We start from the raw sequence: 15,880 nt of genomic DNA, 5'->3' as shown, positions 1-15,880 counted from the left end.
AACTGAAGTAAAAGATTCATGAAGTCACATCACAGAAAATGCAGCATCGGGCAAGATATGCTCCCCACCCCTATGGCTGGCTACCATCCCCCTCTCTTACACCATGAGAAGGGGGATCATGTTCCAGAAGCACACCAGGAAATACTAAGAGAAAATACAGGCTACTTTAGCTGAACACACACAGTCCTACCCAACCTCTGGATCACTACTTTGTTCTAGGTCGGCTAACTACAAATGACTCAGCAAAGGCGGGACAATGAAAAGAACCGAAAGCCCCAGGGCCTGTCTGTCAGGTGAGATAAACTTGGCCCCAAATGCCACCAAAATGAAAACACCTCTTCCGCTTCATTTTAAAGGGGAAGGAGAGAAAAAGAAGTAACAGAGAGTACCTTCGCTGCATTAGGCACTTTGAGAGGTGTCTTACCTCTATCATTTCATCTTCAAGCAGAACTACAGGGTGGGTATTACCACAATTCCTCATACATGGAGAAAGAGATCAATGATTCAGAACAGTTTGAGGAAAGAAAACTTGTTCCATGATGCGATTTTTCCTCCCTGGGAACAGGCTAGAAATTGCTACTGGAATCAAAGTCAAACACCTGCACAGAGACGAACAGTGTGGCCTCGGTCATGACAGGCTGTATTTTGCAGTGATGAACAGCCTCGGAAGAGAGAGAAATATATTCTATTACTCAGCTGTCCCCAATTACTCTCAAGTTCACAATTAGTAGCCACCTGTGACTCCAGATGTTCCTTCTATCACTCAGTCCCAGCTGGGCTTGTCATGTCCTCACCTAGAACAGGGCATGCCAAGTGGCTAAGTCTCCCAAAAGCGAACATAATCATAATCTCACCCCACTGCTGACATTAAGTATTATATTCAATAAGCAAATTAAAATTTCTTGCTGATGAATTGAGTCCCCATCCAGTGGCCAAAGAGCACCGTGCCTGCAGTAGGGGATATCCAGTGTTAAAGTATATATACATATATGCACACCTATCTGTATATAAGTAATACTGATATACATTACATATACAATGTATTTATTTAAAAATATTTATTTACCCATCCATCCATTCATTCATTCTCCAGTAACTGTCACTTGCCTAGATCAGTGTGTTTGGAGCTATCTGCTTGGAGCCAACTATTTCTTACTAGCCCTCTGAGGATACTACTGAGCTGATTGAGAAAGAGAAAGTGAATCATTTCCAAATAGCACCTGTGGCCCAAAGGGGCCTTAACCTAGTAGGCAACTGGGGACAGATGCTCAAAGACTATAGATTCTTCATGGCTCTAAGGGGTAAAGTCATAAAAATGCAGATGATAAGCCTGAAAAGACCTAGCTTTTGAATCCTTTGCATCCATGGTGCTTGTGAGAAACAAATCAGAGCTTTCCTTTTCCCCGCACCAAAGGGAAGTTCAATGTCATGCCTCTAGAAGAAAAAGAGAAGAAACAAGAGAGCCTGCATCCCAAACATCTGGCCAGGACTCCCAGTCAACAGAACACAAGTCATCTCTGCCTATTCTGTGTTGAGAGTAAATTGTTTTTGCTTTCCTAAAAAAAACTGTCCCTCCCACTGCAACTACTCAGTAAGGAGAGGAGGTCCTTCACAAGATCTGGCCAATGACTGGGATTTCCAGACTTAGTGTAGTGCTCTCATGCATGTACTTGTTACATTTTAAAATTTTGCATTGATTTGTCTGATTTGCACTGACTGCCTATTAGTTGTTCAATAAAAATCTGTTGCTGAGGGCCTCCCCGGTGGTGCAGCGGGTTGAGCGCAGTGCTGTGAAGCTGTCCGCAGCCTCTGTAGTGCGGGTGCGATCCCGGCCTCCCAGGGGGATGCCCACATGGCGCGGCAGACCTCTCCTGTCTCGTCCGCTGCTCCCCTCAACAGTGTATTTCAGTAGATCTGCCTGTTCTGCTCCCCACTCTGCTCTGGTGAATCCTCTCACCTTCCGTACCACTGGCCTATACCCCAGTTCTTGTATGCATAAATAAATAAAAATATATTTTAAAGGAAGGGGATCGAGAGGAAGTCAAATCCTGTCAAAGCTTTTCATGGATGGAGAAAAGAATGGAGGCTTTAAAAGAATGGAGGCAAGCTGGAACAGGTGATTATAATGAGTGGTCTTAAATTTCCTGTGGATTTTAATGACAGACATTGTCAGCATGTATATAGAAACCTCAGCCTCTTGTCAGATATATACAAATAATGTACAATATAGAAAAAGTCCTAAATGAAAAGTGTTATGACATCCCTCTATTTGCATCAGGTTTCTATCATTACTTACCATATGGATGTGCACATGTGTTAGTCTCAATTTCCTTAAATGCCAAGTAGAGAGACTCATTACATCTGCCCCTTAGGTTACAGGAACAAATGAAATAATGGTTCATCATGCCATAAACATGTTACTGAGAGGCTCTGTGTGCACAAACTTTTTAGTAGGTTCTGGGGCAAATAATTATATTCGTCTTTATCTTCCTGTTGGCCCCTGACCTGGTAAATCACTTTAAAAAGGATAAAGTGCTACCCAAATTAAAAGATCATGATAAACTGCTATTGCCAGCACTGTTTTTCCTTGTGTCCATGGGAGCACTACTCTCAGCCACAGCGACTGGAAGCTTCTAAGGCAGATGTCCATGCCTCCCCTTTTCTCTGTACATCCAGCCTGGGGTCCGATTTAAGACTCCCAACTCTGGTGGCTCAACAAATGACATGCATGGTCCATCTTCAAGACTGTCACTATACAAAGAAGGGCTACTTCTATTGGAGGTCCTTTGGTTCTTGACTTCTGCTAGTGTCAAGAGCCACAAAGAAGCAAAACACCAGTAGACTAATTGCTCTGGCCTTTGACAGCTGCAGAGAGAGAGAGGAAGGGTCAACTTAATCCTGTCACCTCCAAGGCCCTGGAAAATGCCAGAGCAACACACACTTCTGCATTCCAAAATACCCCCACCCAATTAATTCAGCTCTACCATCAACAGGAGGGAAGTGGACCCCAGCTCCTCCCCCATTCCCATTCCCATCTCTCTTCAAAGCTATGCGGAAGACATTTATTTTATAACATTTGATTTCCAAGTTTTAGAAAACTAATTCACTTTCAGTGATGTGTCCGCATATTTGTTTTTAAACAAATAGGTACCAGCCCTGCACTGTTAATTTGCTTACTGTCTCTACCCTCCCAAGGATGTAAGCTCTGGTAGGGCAGAAATTATTTTCTTCATTATTATTCCTGGTGTCTAGAACACCCCCTGGTGCGTAATGTATGTACAAAGAATATCTGACAGATTCATGAGGGGGGGAAAGAGGATGGAAGGATAGAGGCATCTGTTCCAGAATCTTTTTCTCTGGCAAGAGGAATAATTATTGCCCTGACCTGGAAGCAAAAGACTGGAAAAAAGTGCTGTGTTACCATGGCAACCATAGCTCCAAAATTAAAAACACCCTTCCAAGCAGCCTGGGTCTTTGGTGGGGAAAAGGCTAACCACTATTTGCAGACTGTACCAGGGCCTCTGATCGACCATCAGTCAAAAACATTGTTCCCAATGTGTTCTTGCTCTCTGGCACCTCACTTTGGGAATGGTCAACCCCTCTCCAACTCTGCCAATTCCTGAAGAGAGACCACCCTTAGAAGAATAGAAGTCTGTGGTCTCTGGGCACCTACAATCTTCCCAGAGAAAACACAGAACAACAACAACAACAATAAAAAAAAAAAAAAAAAAGAAGAATCCACAGGCTTAATGCAGACAAACAAGCCAAATAGAATAGTCTAGATAAATGGCACTTTAAGGGGGTAATTTTTCAGTTTCAAGAAGACTTCTTGCTCTGCAAAATGATTTGTGATAGAATTCTAAAAAAATCAAATTTCTTTATTGGCTTCCATTCATTGGATTATTTACTCATCCCCTAAATGCATATTTATTGAGTTCCTACTAGGTTCCATGAGAACTTAACAGGCACTGCATAAGATAAACTGCCCTCACAATAGAGGACCTAAGGAATACAATTAATAAATAAATACCTGAGTCAGGAAACACTGCCTGGAAGAAAAAAAAAAAATAAGTTAAGATCCAATAAGAAGAACTGAAGATGACAAACCGGGTCCGGGCTACAAAAGAGGAAACCTGTTTGAAGGAACAATGTCTATGAAGATCTGGACATTAAATAAAGCATCCCAGGCACTGGAGGTTACTCTTGCTGAAAGTAGAGTACTGCGAACTGCAATAAATGAAGTGGGGGATGGGCAGAAGTGAGGTTATGAAGAACACTCTGGCTGAAGAGGGTGAGGAGCTAAGGGCAAGGCTGGCAATGCAGTCAGGGAGACAGGAGAAGGCTTGAAGAACATACATGAGAGATGATGGCTCAGAAAGGAAGATGGAGGTGGAGATGCTGGTCCTGAAAAACGTCTTCTCTTGACACAGGAAGGATATCAATTCCAAAGCAAGGACCAGAATGAGAGGAACTGGATTGGAGGGGATGATGATGAGTTCAAGTATGGATGGAGAAGCTGAGATTTGAAGACCATCCCAATGGAAATGCCCAGCTGGAAATGCCAGCTGGAGGTCTGAGCCCAAGGTTCAGGAAAGAGATGAGGTCTGAGAATCATCATAAAAGATGAAGCTTATTTTAGTATGGAGATTTAAGAAGAGGAGAGAGGGAGGAAGACATAAGGAATTAGAAACATAAAGCCTGAAATCAGAGCCTTAAGCAGACCAACAATGAAGAGACAGGCAGATAAGAGCAGTCCATAAATTATAAAAACGCAGTTCAGCACCCATCACAAGATGAGAAAAGTGACAATTCACAAATAATAAAAAAAACAACAAACCACTATCCCAGAGGAGCCGACTGAGAGGCCTCATCAGCCATCCCCAAATGTCACCTTTATTAGTAACATTATCATGACTTTATCATAACATTGTTTGATCATACGTTAGTAACATTTATCGTAACTCTTCAGACACATCTACTTCAGTTTGTTTTACAAGATGAAGAAATGTATACTGTCCATCTTACAGATGAGAAAGACAGTGAAACTCAGAGATTTGAGTAATGTGCAGAGACCACACAGCAAGAAAATGAACAGAACCAGAGATTCTACCCGATGCTGCCTCAGACAGCCCCCTGGAATGGTAGTAGGGGAGTTGTCCTAGGGTAAACCACAGCTCTGTCCCCCAGAGACAGAAAAGGTCTGTCTAAGCTTCCTAGATTCACTGATGGCAGATATGGCTCCATCCTGGGACAGAGGGGCGTCCCTGGAAGTGAGGTAGACTCAATATCTCATTGATTTGGTGAAGACCGATATATAGAGAGCCATTTCTACAAATGACCAGATTCAAGGCCATGAACTTCTTTGTTTACTCAAAGTGAAATGGCCACACAAATCCCACCCACCACAAAGATGAGACTCTCTGAAAGAGACACAGAATCTGTAGGTACTTGCACATGGGAGCTGACTACAAGAGAAACAGGCAACATAATGTGAAATCCAGGTCCTAGGAGCCTCCTCACATCTCCCTCCCTGCAGAGCTTTTTCAGACAAATTATTTTTATGTTTTAGTCTGAATTGCATATTCCACTGAAAAGAACTTGTACATGTTGATCTCCCACACAGGCTAAGAGCTTCTCACTGGAAGGGCAGTTTGCATCTGTCTTTGTATTCCACCCAGTGCCTAAAACAGCTCCTGATTCTCTAAGTGCTCAATAAATGTTTGTGGAACTCTGAGAATTGCCTCTTCTGAGTTATCTACATTTTTAGCCTAATCTCTCCCACTGCTAAACAAAAGGTATGTCAACAAATAGAGGCATTTTGAGAAGCAAGCCAAGTAGGCAGAATGCACTTCAGAGAGAATGGGCCTTTTCAGTGTCTCAGAATTTTCTGAAAGGGTGGGTGGGTCACTTTCTACTCTGCTCCCCTCTGTCTGACTGTCTCTAGGTTCTAACTCATGTGGCTCCACAGCCCCCACTGAAGAACCAGGGAGGTCCAAGTAATTGTTGTACAAAGTTAGAGGTTCTTTTCCCTCAGAATCCAGAAGCCACAGTTCAAGCTACCAATAGTCTCTGAAGGAATAGTCTCAAAGGACGATGACTGGAGAGTATTTCCCCTTCACTGAAGAAAAAAGCAAGAGAAAGTGAGGTTGAATTGTTCCATAGAGGATTTTAGTTAGATCACAGTTAGAACTGTCTCAAGAATATGGCATTAGGCTCCTCAAACTATTAAAAATGGAGCTACCATATGATCTAGCAATTCCACTCCTAAGAATCTACCCAAAGAACAGAAAACTATTCATGCAAAAGGACACTTGCACCCCTATGTTGACTGCAGCACTATTTACAATAGGTAAGATATGGAAACAACACAAATGCCCAAGAACAGATGACTGGAGCAAGAAGATGTTGTACATATACACAATGGAATACTATTCAACAATCAAAAAAGATAAACTCATGCCATTTGCAGCAATATGGATGGATCTGGGAGGGATTATGCTCAGTGAAACAAACCAGAAGGAAAAAGAAAAAAATATCAGATGATTACACTTATAGGAAAAAAATAATAACAATAAAAAAACAGTTAACAGGCAACTATAAATCAGAGACATGCTGCAGAGGAGGAGGAAGGAGAGGTATCAAAACAGGGAAGGAAAAAGTACAAGGAACTATGGTAATGGTGCATGGGTGGATTGGTAATGGAAATTTTATGGGGACTACACCTGAGAGCAGATAGCATACACTGTACAAAAATGAGCAATGACGGGCCTCCCCGGTGGCGCGGCAGTTGAGTGCTGGGTTGCAAAGCTGCCTGCAGCCTCTGCAGTGCCGGTTCAATCCCTGGCCACTGGGTGAGGGTCCTACATGGCGTGCAGACCTCTCCTGCCGCCCGCTGCTCCCCTCTGCAGTGTACTTCGTCGGTCGGTCTGCTCTGCTCTCCACTCTGGCTCTGGTGAATTCTCTCGCCCTCCCGCACTTCTGACTGTACCCAGTGCTTGTATAAATAAATAAATAAACAAACAAACAAACAAATAAATAAATAAATCTTTTTTTTAAAAAAAAGAGCAATGATGTAATATATATACACATATAAATATTTAAAAATAAATGTACCATATTCTATTCTTCATTCTACACCTTTTCAAAAAAATATTTATTTATTTATGAATATAGGAGCTGGGGTGTAGGCCAGAGTTGTGGGGTGGGGGTGGGGTGAGAGGATTCACCAGAGACAGAGTGGGCAACAGAACAGGCAGACTGAGGGGAGCAGTGGGCAAGACAGGAGAGGTCTCCTGAGCAGGGATCGAACTTACGCTGCAGTGGCTGCCAATAGCTTCATAGTGCTGAGACTTAACCCCTTGTGCCTCTTCATTCTACCTTTGATGGGCATTTATGTTTATTCTAATATGGATCTATTACAAATAAAGCTGCCTTAAGCATTCATATAAAAAAAAAACAAAAAAGAATATGGCCTAAAAACATAGAAAGAAGCAACCATAAGAAGTGCGCAATCCTCTTTCCTGGGGTCTTTTTCTTTTTTAATGAAATCCTCATATCAAGAAGATGTGATTCATCGTAGACACAAGGAGAACTGAGGTTATCACCCCAGTTAAGGGTAGATTGTTCTCTGGAGAAACTCCACCCCATTCAAAGTAATCTTTTTTGCAACGATTCCATCCAACCCTGAGAATCAACAAAAAGGTCAGAAAGGGCTGCAGAGTATCATGACCCAGTGGGAAGACAAATGCTTGTGAGATCGATGCAGCCTGCTCGGAGGCTGCTGGCCTGATGGCTCCTCCTGAAACAGTGCTTCCAAAATTCATCATTTCCCTTATCCCTCAGGAAGAAGATATTTCTCAGCCTATGTTTTTCCTTATCCTCTTACAGGTACAAGGTTCGGAAGGGTTGATGAAAAAGAAAAGAATCCCCTTGATTAAGAAGAAAATATGAATGAGAAAAAACACTAGGAGAGAGTTGATCCACCAAACATGCTACCGATGGTTGGGTTAACAAGGTGAAATAATCAGCTATGTTCCTCTTCTCTACTAGTTAAAATTTTTTATTTTAAGTACCTATTTTATTACACAATATTCACTGACTTTTACAATGTAAGAATCTCTTTTTAAGACAACCAACTGGAAGACCCCTGGAGAGACTAAAAAAATGTGCCAGTGAAAGAATCCATCCACTATTTTCCTAATTACTGGGGCAAACAGCACAAGGATTACCGCACTCACCATTCCCTAAACTAGGCCCCCAGGCAAACTGTTTTCCAAAGCTGCTAAAGAAAGGGGGAAAACCAAGTGGGCTCTGTTCTTTGTTTTTCTAGTCCCCTCACTCAGCCCTCTCATTTCCTGACTAAGCCTGCCAACCAGAAGCAGCAAGAATGAAAACCTGTGTGGTCAGATTGTGGAGATTAGAGGCACCAGGCTGGGAAGAGGCATTACCAAGCTGGTGTGCTGAGAAGGAGAAACCTTAACAGGGAGTGAAGAAGCCCCGGAGAGATGTGACAGAAACTGGCCCAGACTTGAGACTGGAGACCTTAGTCCCAGGCCCCAACCCAGTCTTGTTATCCTTTTTTCCTTAGTCCACCTACAACTCAGAGTTGGACAACTAGATCCTCAATCCAGTTAGAGTAGGTACAAAGGATGAAGCAGGGGGAAAATGTAGCAGAGCCTCAAATCAAAAAGTCAGAGATTTGTATATCCCTCTCCTCTTCCACCGCTAATCAGCTCAGCCACATTTTCCTGGGGATGACTTTGAACTAGATTATCTAAACGGGAAATCCAGACACAGGGTCTGATGAAAGAGGAGAATATTTGCTACCAGGACTATCTTTAAGTGGTGGTACACGGCTGCTCACAGTGACATGGGAGGGAGAGGAGTATGGCAGGCCATGGTCTGAGATGTCTCATCACCAGCTCAGAGCATCTCCACTCTACCTCCCTTCTCCCATTTGAAGGCCTGCATTAAATTTTCAGTGTCACATCCTGATGGAAGCTCTACCATCTCCTCTGAGGCAGCCTATCCAGGCTCCAAACTCCTGGGGGAGAAGCCCACAGAACCCCCTCTACCCCCTCAGCCACCACCACCAAGGTATCAGAAAGCTGTATCTTCTTTCGTGTCAGGTAAAACAGGCCCCTGGCAAATCACCACACAGATCTGGGTTCTGAAGGAAAAGAATCCGAGAGAGCAAAGGTCCCAGGAAAAGCCCTCAGACTTCATAAAGCTCCTGTATACATAGCAACCCAGCAACCAGCCCCGGGCTCTCAGGCCAACCCTCACACATCTGCTTCAGGGCCAGCAGCTTGCCCACTGGGGTCAAGAAGGAAATTCCCTAGTGGCAGCTCAGCCATTCAGACACCTTAATGAAAACACTGGTTACCCTAGAAGCAATTACCAGTGACCAGCATAGCAACTGGGAGATAGACTGTACCTGGGAGAAACTAGGTGTGTGGTACAGGGCAGAATTATCACCGGTCAATTTGCTCCACAATCAACCCAGTCTCTGGCCTGACACATAACTGGCACCCTCTGAATACAAAACCACTGTGGAAACTTTCAAAACACCAACTCACAGAGGAAACTGGCCAGTACGCATCAATCTCTACCTTCTCAGTTTCCACACTGTTTGAATCTGGAAACCACATCTACAACCAAAGGTTGGCTACTTCTCACGGAGCAGTTCTGCTGGGGCGGTCAGCAGAGCCTCACACGCTGCTGCCGTGACTCTACCCTGCCACACTTCTCCTCAGTCACGCCTTCCACATCCTCCTGCCTTTGTTTCTCCACCTATCTGTGATCTCAAATACGTAAGAGCTGACAGTCTCCAGACCCTGGAGAGATGGTGGCAATGCAGTAGGGCTCAGGCCCTGGAGTCCAAAGAACAGGGTTTAAATCTCAGCCTTGTTTCTATCTGACCAGGACGAGTTAATTTTGAAATTTCGGGTTCCTCAACTGTACAACCCCCCTGGAGAGTCTGTTGTGGGAATTAAACATGATCATGTATTTAAGATGGTTATGGGAACACTTAGCATAACACAGTCTCTACCCTCAAAGAACTATGTGTCTAGAAGGTTTGTGAGTTAAACCTTATCCCGCACAGCTCACTTACCTAATCTGCTGACAAATCACAGGTCTCCCTTACTTTTGTTTGTTGCTTTGTGTTAAGAAAGACAAGAGTTTTTTCCCCGCCCACCCCCACTTCCTGTGCTTCTCATACAAGGCAGGGTGTGCAGAGGTAACAGGTACAACGTTCAGATGCACACATCACCTTGCTCCTCTAGAAACTGAGCTGAGAAGGAAGACTCCCTCCAAAGGTCTGAGGAAGGGGATGAAGAATTAAGGTAAATATACCAGTGATGCCTATTCATTACCTTCGAACCTACACACCAGCCAGGCTGGCATGATCTAGATAACCTGGCCCGTCAGGCTGGGCAGAATAAGGCAGCCCCTGAGGTCAGATGTGTAGTGCAGAGAAACCTGAAGATTCCAGGCTAAGAAGATTACCCAGCTGTGAGTAGGCAGGGTAGTAAATTATACAGGGTGTGTGGTACAGGGCAGAAGGATAGCCATGGGGAACAGTAGTGCAAAAGTTAAGAGTAAGAAAGGTGCTTTGGGGAGAAAGAAGCAATAGAGAGCCTGCAGTGAGCCATCCACACCTCCTCCCTTGTGCCTCTTCAGGCTTCCCACCCTCTTCCCTAAGAATGACAGATGAGGCTCTGTCCACCTTCTGACTTCCCACCACTAGGTAGCATGTCAGAGAGGGGCTCTGAGCCTCTGGGTCAATTTGGGTTTTGAACAGTAGCCACTATCAGTTATGGCCAAGGGACTTAGGGAGACACACCTGTAAACTTGAGGCAGCCTTGTTCACTGAGCTCAGAGGGTGGCATGGCCGGCACAAAATGGCACCATCTCTTTCAGTGGTGACTAAGACAACAATTCTGAGCCCGATCACTGGAGGAACAGTGCAAGGCTTCAGGCCTCTACCTCCCCAGCCCATTCACAAAGAACAGCAGAAATTGATTGCCTCAGACACCATTCTGAACATGCTTTCTTGGGTTCTGGAACCTGCAGTGACTCCTATTGAATTTAATCTTCTTTGTACCCCAAACACACTATCTGTAGGATCTCCACACATCTTCATCAACTGAACACTAAATTGAAACTCAAACTTTGCAGCATGAATCGTAGTTTGTCATTTCATGCCTCCCTCATTTCCCCACATCTCTCATCCAGACCACACTTAGTCATCCACCTCCATCCACAAGCCTACACACAACTACACTACTTTTGCCAGTAGGTATTTGGTCCCATTCAAAACTCAGCTCTTCATAGAAAGTAGGCTCCTGATTATCTAGGGGCAAGGGGGAGGGGTATGAAAATTAAGGGTGACAGCTAGAAGGTATAGACCTTATTTATTGGAGGTGATTAAAATGTTCTGAAACTGATGGTGGTGGTGGTGGCCCATATTTGTGAATATCCTAAAATTCATGGCATTTTATACTTTATGAGTGAACTATGTGGTGTGTAAATGATACCACCATAAATTTGTCACCCCCAAAATACTCAATTCTGGATTCATCTCCTCCAAGAAATTTTCTCTGACTCACAAATAAGGAGAATCGTACTCCAAACAGTAAAGAAGGAATCATTTATTCACTTATGGCTAGTTTATTCATCCACAAACATCTATGAATCACCAGGAAAAGCCAAAGCCATGTAGACTGTTATACAGTGAGGATACAATGATGAGCCAGACAGGATTGGAGTCAGAATGTTTTGATGTTGTACCTCTTAGTCTTTGGATCCCCCAAATCATGCTAACTGTGCCATTTTCCTTCTTCCTAGGGTTACAAAGTAAAGGGTCTCCTGATCCTCTGGGTATTTGCTATTTTGTGAATTAACATCTGTAAGCTGTGGTCCTCTAGTGCCTTATCTTCAACCAAATCAGAGAGAATTCCATGGAAGGTCCGCTAAGTATTTTTTTCTGATGTGGAGAGGTAGACTTGGGGTGAAGAGCATGCTGGACCTACCATATTAATCCCCCCAATCTAAGCCTGAGCAGAGCCATTTTCTAATCCTCAGTTCCAAATAGTGTCACATGTGATGAGTCCCAGGTGCTGCTCCAGGACACATGAGTGTGTAACCTCATACTCGAGCACACCTCCAACCTGCAACACACTGAATAATGACAATAATCTCACGCCCCAAATGGAAATTTACAGAACATTTCACATGTACTATTCTTGAGACTTCCCCTTAACCCACAGATATCCCTATACCCTTCTACAGATAGAGAAGGTGAATCGTATATAAGAGAGGTGTCCAAAGGTCCACAGCTATTAAATGATAACACTTAAATTTAAACCTCCATCTCCTGACTTTTAGTCAATACTTTTTCTACTCTTTGCTGCTGAATGCTAACTTCTCAGGGACTCTTGTTTGACATCTACTTGATCAGTTCTTTCCTTTCTAAGAAGTCTTTCATTTCCAAGACCTAAAAATGATGGGGTTTTGTTTTAGCCACAATTACAAATTCCAACTATAGGCAGTATAACAGTGGCTGAGGGTAGAGATTCCAGTCAGACAAACAGGGATTTGAATCACAGTCTGCTTTCTTCTGTATACACACACTGTTTTTCAAGACTAATAAGCCACCCTTTCAAAGAACTTCCTTAAACTAAATCCAGGTGACAATCCTTCCTGATGTTACCAGTATGTCCCCTTTTCCAACAAAAATGAAGGTTCCACCACGTCCTTAGACAACACTCAAAACCAGGAAAATCTTTAAATATAACCACTTCACCCCCATCCTCACTGTGGACAGCTCTGCAAGATTCTTTGCCCCATATTTTGTATTTGCTTTCCCTACATTTGTCTTGAATATACATGACAGAATCTCAAAGTCAAAATAGCATCTCTTTTAGGGTCTCCCACACTTGAGAGGAAAGTTGACAAACTGTGATGAACTATTTTACTTTAGTTCAAGATTAGCTCCCGCCACACTTGCCTCATTTCCCTTTCCTCTGTGGGAAGGAAACAGAATCAAGTACCAGAACAGAAAGAATTGCTATTCCCTAGATCCTCAAAAAGTCCCAGAACAAGTTCTATAGTTACACCTGCAGGGATATCCACATTCAGTCATGGCAACCAGAGAAGCCTTGGAAGACTCTGAATGACTGTCTTCAGCATAAGGCAACCACTTCCAAGAAACATGGGTCACCCTATTCTTATGCCTTTGTCCACTGCATTCTTCTTTCCCAACCTCATGCCCCAACTCCTATTTCTCCTGCTGTCTTCTCCTCCTATTTATATTTGTGATGGTTTGATCTTCTTCCTTCCAAAAATCTTTCTCCTCTCCTTTCTTGTACAAGCAGTGCCTCATGGCACACACAGTATATGCCTTCCAATGGTTTCCACTTCCTCCACAGGAATGAAGCTCACATGTCTTAATTTCTTAAGTCTCCTCCCATCCTCCTCCTCCTCAACTTTCACATCTCTGCACTCTACCCTGCCCTCCTCCTCACTCCCTCCTCCACACATCACCATTAGCTGGTACCAGACTGAGCTTTCAAGAACATTTAATACTTGTTGAATTGAAATGAATGGAATGGAACAGATTGGGAAGAGGACTTTTAGGGAAGGTGGCCAATTGCTCAGATGCCCCCCACAGAAGCTCAAATCACTGTTGTGAGACAGAGCCCTAGAGTCTAAAGGTAAATAGGAAGTTGCTGTGTTATCAATGAGCCGATGAGTCTGCAAGGCAATGGCTTGGCTTGGCTCAAACACAAACGGCCAGTGGTAGAGCAGCCCTTGGGATTTCTGTACTAATTTTCTGCCCAGGAAAAATAAAACAAACTCCCCAAGGACTCCAATGCCACATTCGTCCAGGCAAAGAAGTAGATGGCACAAACCACAATGGTATTAACCCAAGCTAGGTGTCTCCAGATTCTGTTAGGAAATGTGACTCAACATGAATACTCAGCCACCTCCTCTACCTGCGTGGACCACGAGCCTGGTGTCACCAAAAATAAAGTATGAAAACTGAAATGGAGTCTAAGTGGGGAAGCCACTTAACTTCTGCCACCTTTCTGCAATCTCCATATGTACACCGGGAATAGTCCTACCGACTTCAAAGAGTTTTTGTGAGGATTAAAGTTGGAGACCGATACTTCAGGGTTCACCATCATGGCCCGCACAGGATAATGCTCAATAAATGGCAAATGCTCTGGTTTTTATTATTCATTTTGTGAGAGGCTCCAATGGCACGGAATGTAGGGTAAACGAAGTCCAAGTAAATGTGCTACATAATATAAAGTGCCGCCCAGGTTCCCAGGCCTGCGTCCGGGAGATGGGTGGCCAGGGTGGAGGGTTTGCGGTGCAAGAGGTGGGGGGTGGGATGGGTGGGGGTGCTGCAGTGCTTGTGGTGACTCTGGCAAAGGGCTTTGGCACTGCTCCCCGAAGTTTCCACCGGCATGCTCTGGCCCAAAGGCCCTGGGGAGGAGGACAGCTGGGGGGAAACGGCCTGGGGACCGGCCAGGGGGCAGAACCGGGACGTACCTGCTTTCACTGCACTCCTTCCGCTCCCTCACCCTCAGCCACTTGCGGAGGAGAAAGCGTTTTCGGCGCGGGGAGGCGCTGGGTGTGGAGCAGTTGGACCACGGGGTGTCCTCGTCGCTGGAGGGCGTAATCTCGATGGACGGCAGCTGTAGGAACTCCTTGCCCGGAGCCAAGACGCCCGGCAGGTCCTGGGCCAGCCCGGCCTCCAGGCTCTGCTCCTGCACGTTCTTCATGCGGCGCATCTTGAAGCGCCGGCGGCGGAGCGTGGGGGTCGACGAGCTGGACCACACCGGGCTGCCCTCGGGCGCGCCCTGCGGCTCGGGCACCTGCAGGGCCGGCAGCTGGAGGTTCTCCATCATGTTGGCCGCCGGCATGGGTGCGCGTCGCCTCGGCTCCCACGGCGCCCTCCGCGTCCTGCTCCCCACCCCTCGCCCGCGGCGCGCTCGGCCTCTCTCGTTAGGCAACGCTCGCTGCTGGAACTGCAAGCCGGGCCGGTTGCTCTCCCCGGGCCGATCGCGAGGAGGGAGCGCGAGGCACGCTGCAGGCGCGCGGCCGCGGGGAGTCTAACTTTTCCGAGCGCGGGTCCTGCGGGCCGTGAGCGCCCGGCTGACCCGTCCGCGGCCGGAGAGGCGCCCCGAGCGCGTCGGGAGCCGCCTGCCAGCCACCCGGCCGCCCTCCTGGGGCTCCCCTCGAGCGCCCGCTTGTTTTTCTTCCGCCGCTCTCCCTCGCTTGCTTGCGTCTGTGCCTTAGCGGGACTCGGCGGCGCGGAGCCCCAGGGGGGCAGCTCGGCAAACTCTCAGCGGTTTGCGTTCGGCAGACCAGGTTGGGGAGCCGGCTTGGCGCTGCAGGGAGGTAAGAGAGCAAGGAGGAAGAGGAGAGGCAGGAGGGAGAGAGGAAGAGAGAGAGAGAGGAAGCGAGACACTGGATAAAAACAAAAAAGGAGGAGGAGCAGGGGGCTAGGAGGGGGGTGAAGGGAGGCCATCCCTGTCCAGAAAGGGCGTGCACAGGCAGCGACAGCTAGTGTAACTGTACACGGAATCCCTTGGGGAGGGACGCTACCTCCGAGTATAGGCTGCTCCAATCAGCCTAATGAAATAGGATCACGAACCAAACTTTCTCAAAGCCACGATTGGCCAGGCAGCTGGTATTAGTCTAACTCCCTGCTTATTCTTGGGGGGAGGGGTGAACGAATTCAGTCTTTGCCCTCCAAGGCCACCCAAGATCCAGGGTTGAGAAAAAACTAGGGAACTGTAGAGCTCCATCTTTTCATTGAAGAAAGTTCTTCCTTTGAATCGTTTGGGGGTGCAGGTGGCAGCAC

The 15,880-nt window shown here is 45.7% G+C and overlaps 1 protein-coding gene across 5 annotated transcripts in view; it reads right to left on the bottom strand.

Annotated features, from left to right (window-relative positions):
• GRAMD1B (GRAM domain containing 1B) overlaps positions 1-14,936 on the bottom strand; it is a gene marked incomplete at both ends in the record, with an annotated part of 161,111 nt that extends 146,175 nt beyond the window's left edge. For all 5 annotated transcript variants that reach the window (XM_084249004.1, XM_084248999.1, XM_084249005.1 and 2 more), the window contains one exon: positions 14,563-14,936. In XM_084249004.1, the coding sequence (XP_084105130.1) occupies positions 14,563-14,936 (374 nt within the window). The remainder of the gene's footprint in view (positions 1-14,562) is intronic.
• Between the last annotated feature and the right edge of the window lie 944 nt (positions 14,937-15,880).

This window comes from Talpa europaea (assembly GCF_964194135.1).
Source record: "Talpa europaea genome assembly, chromosome: 12".
In the NCBI taxonomy this organism is placed as follows: domain Eukaryota; kingdom Metazoa; phylum Chordata; class Mammalia; order Eulipotyphla; family Talpidae; genus Talpa; species Talpa europaea.
The sequence above is the reverse complement of the archived record's forward strand: the minus strand, read 5'-3'. Positions and strand labels throughout refer to the sequence as shown.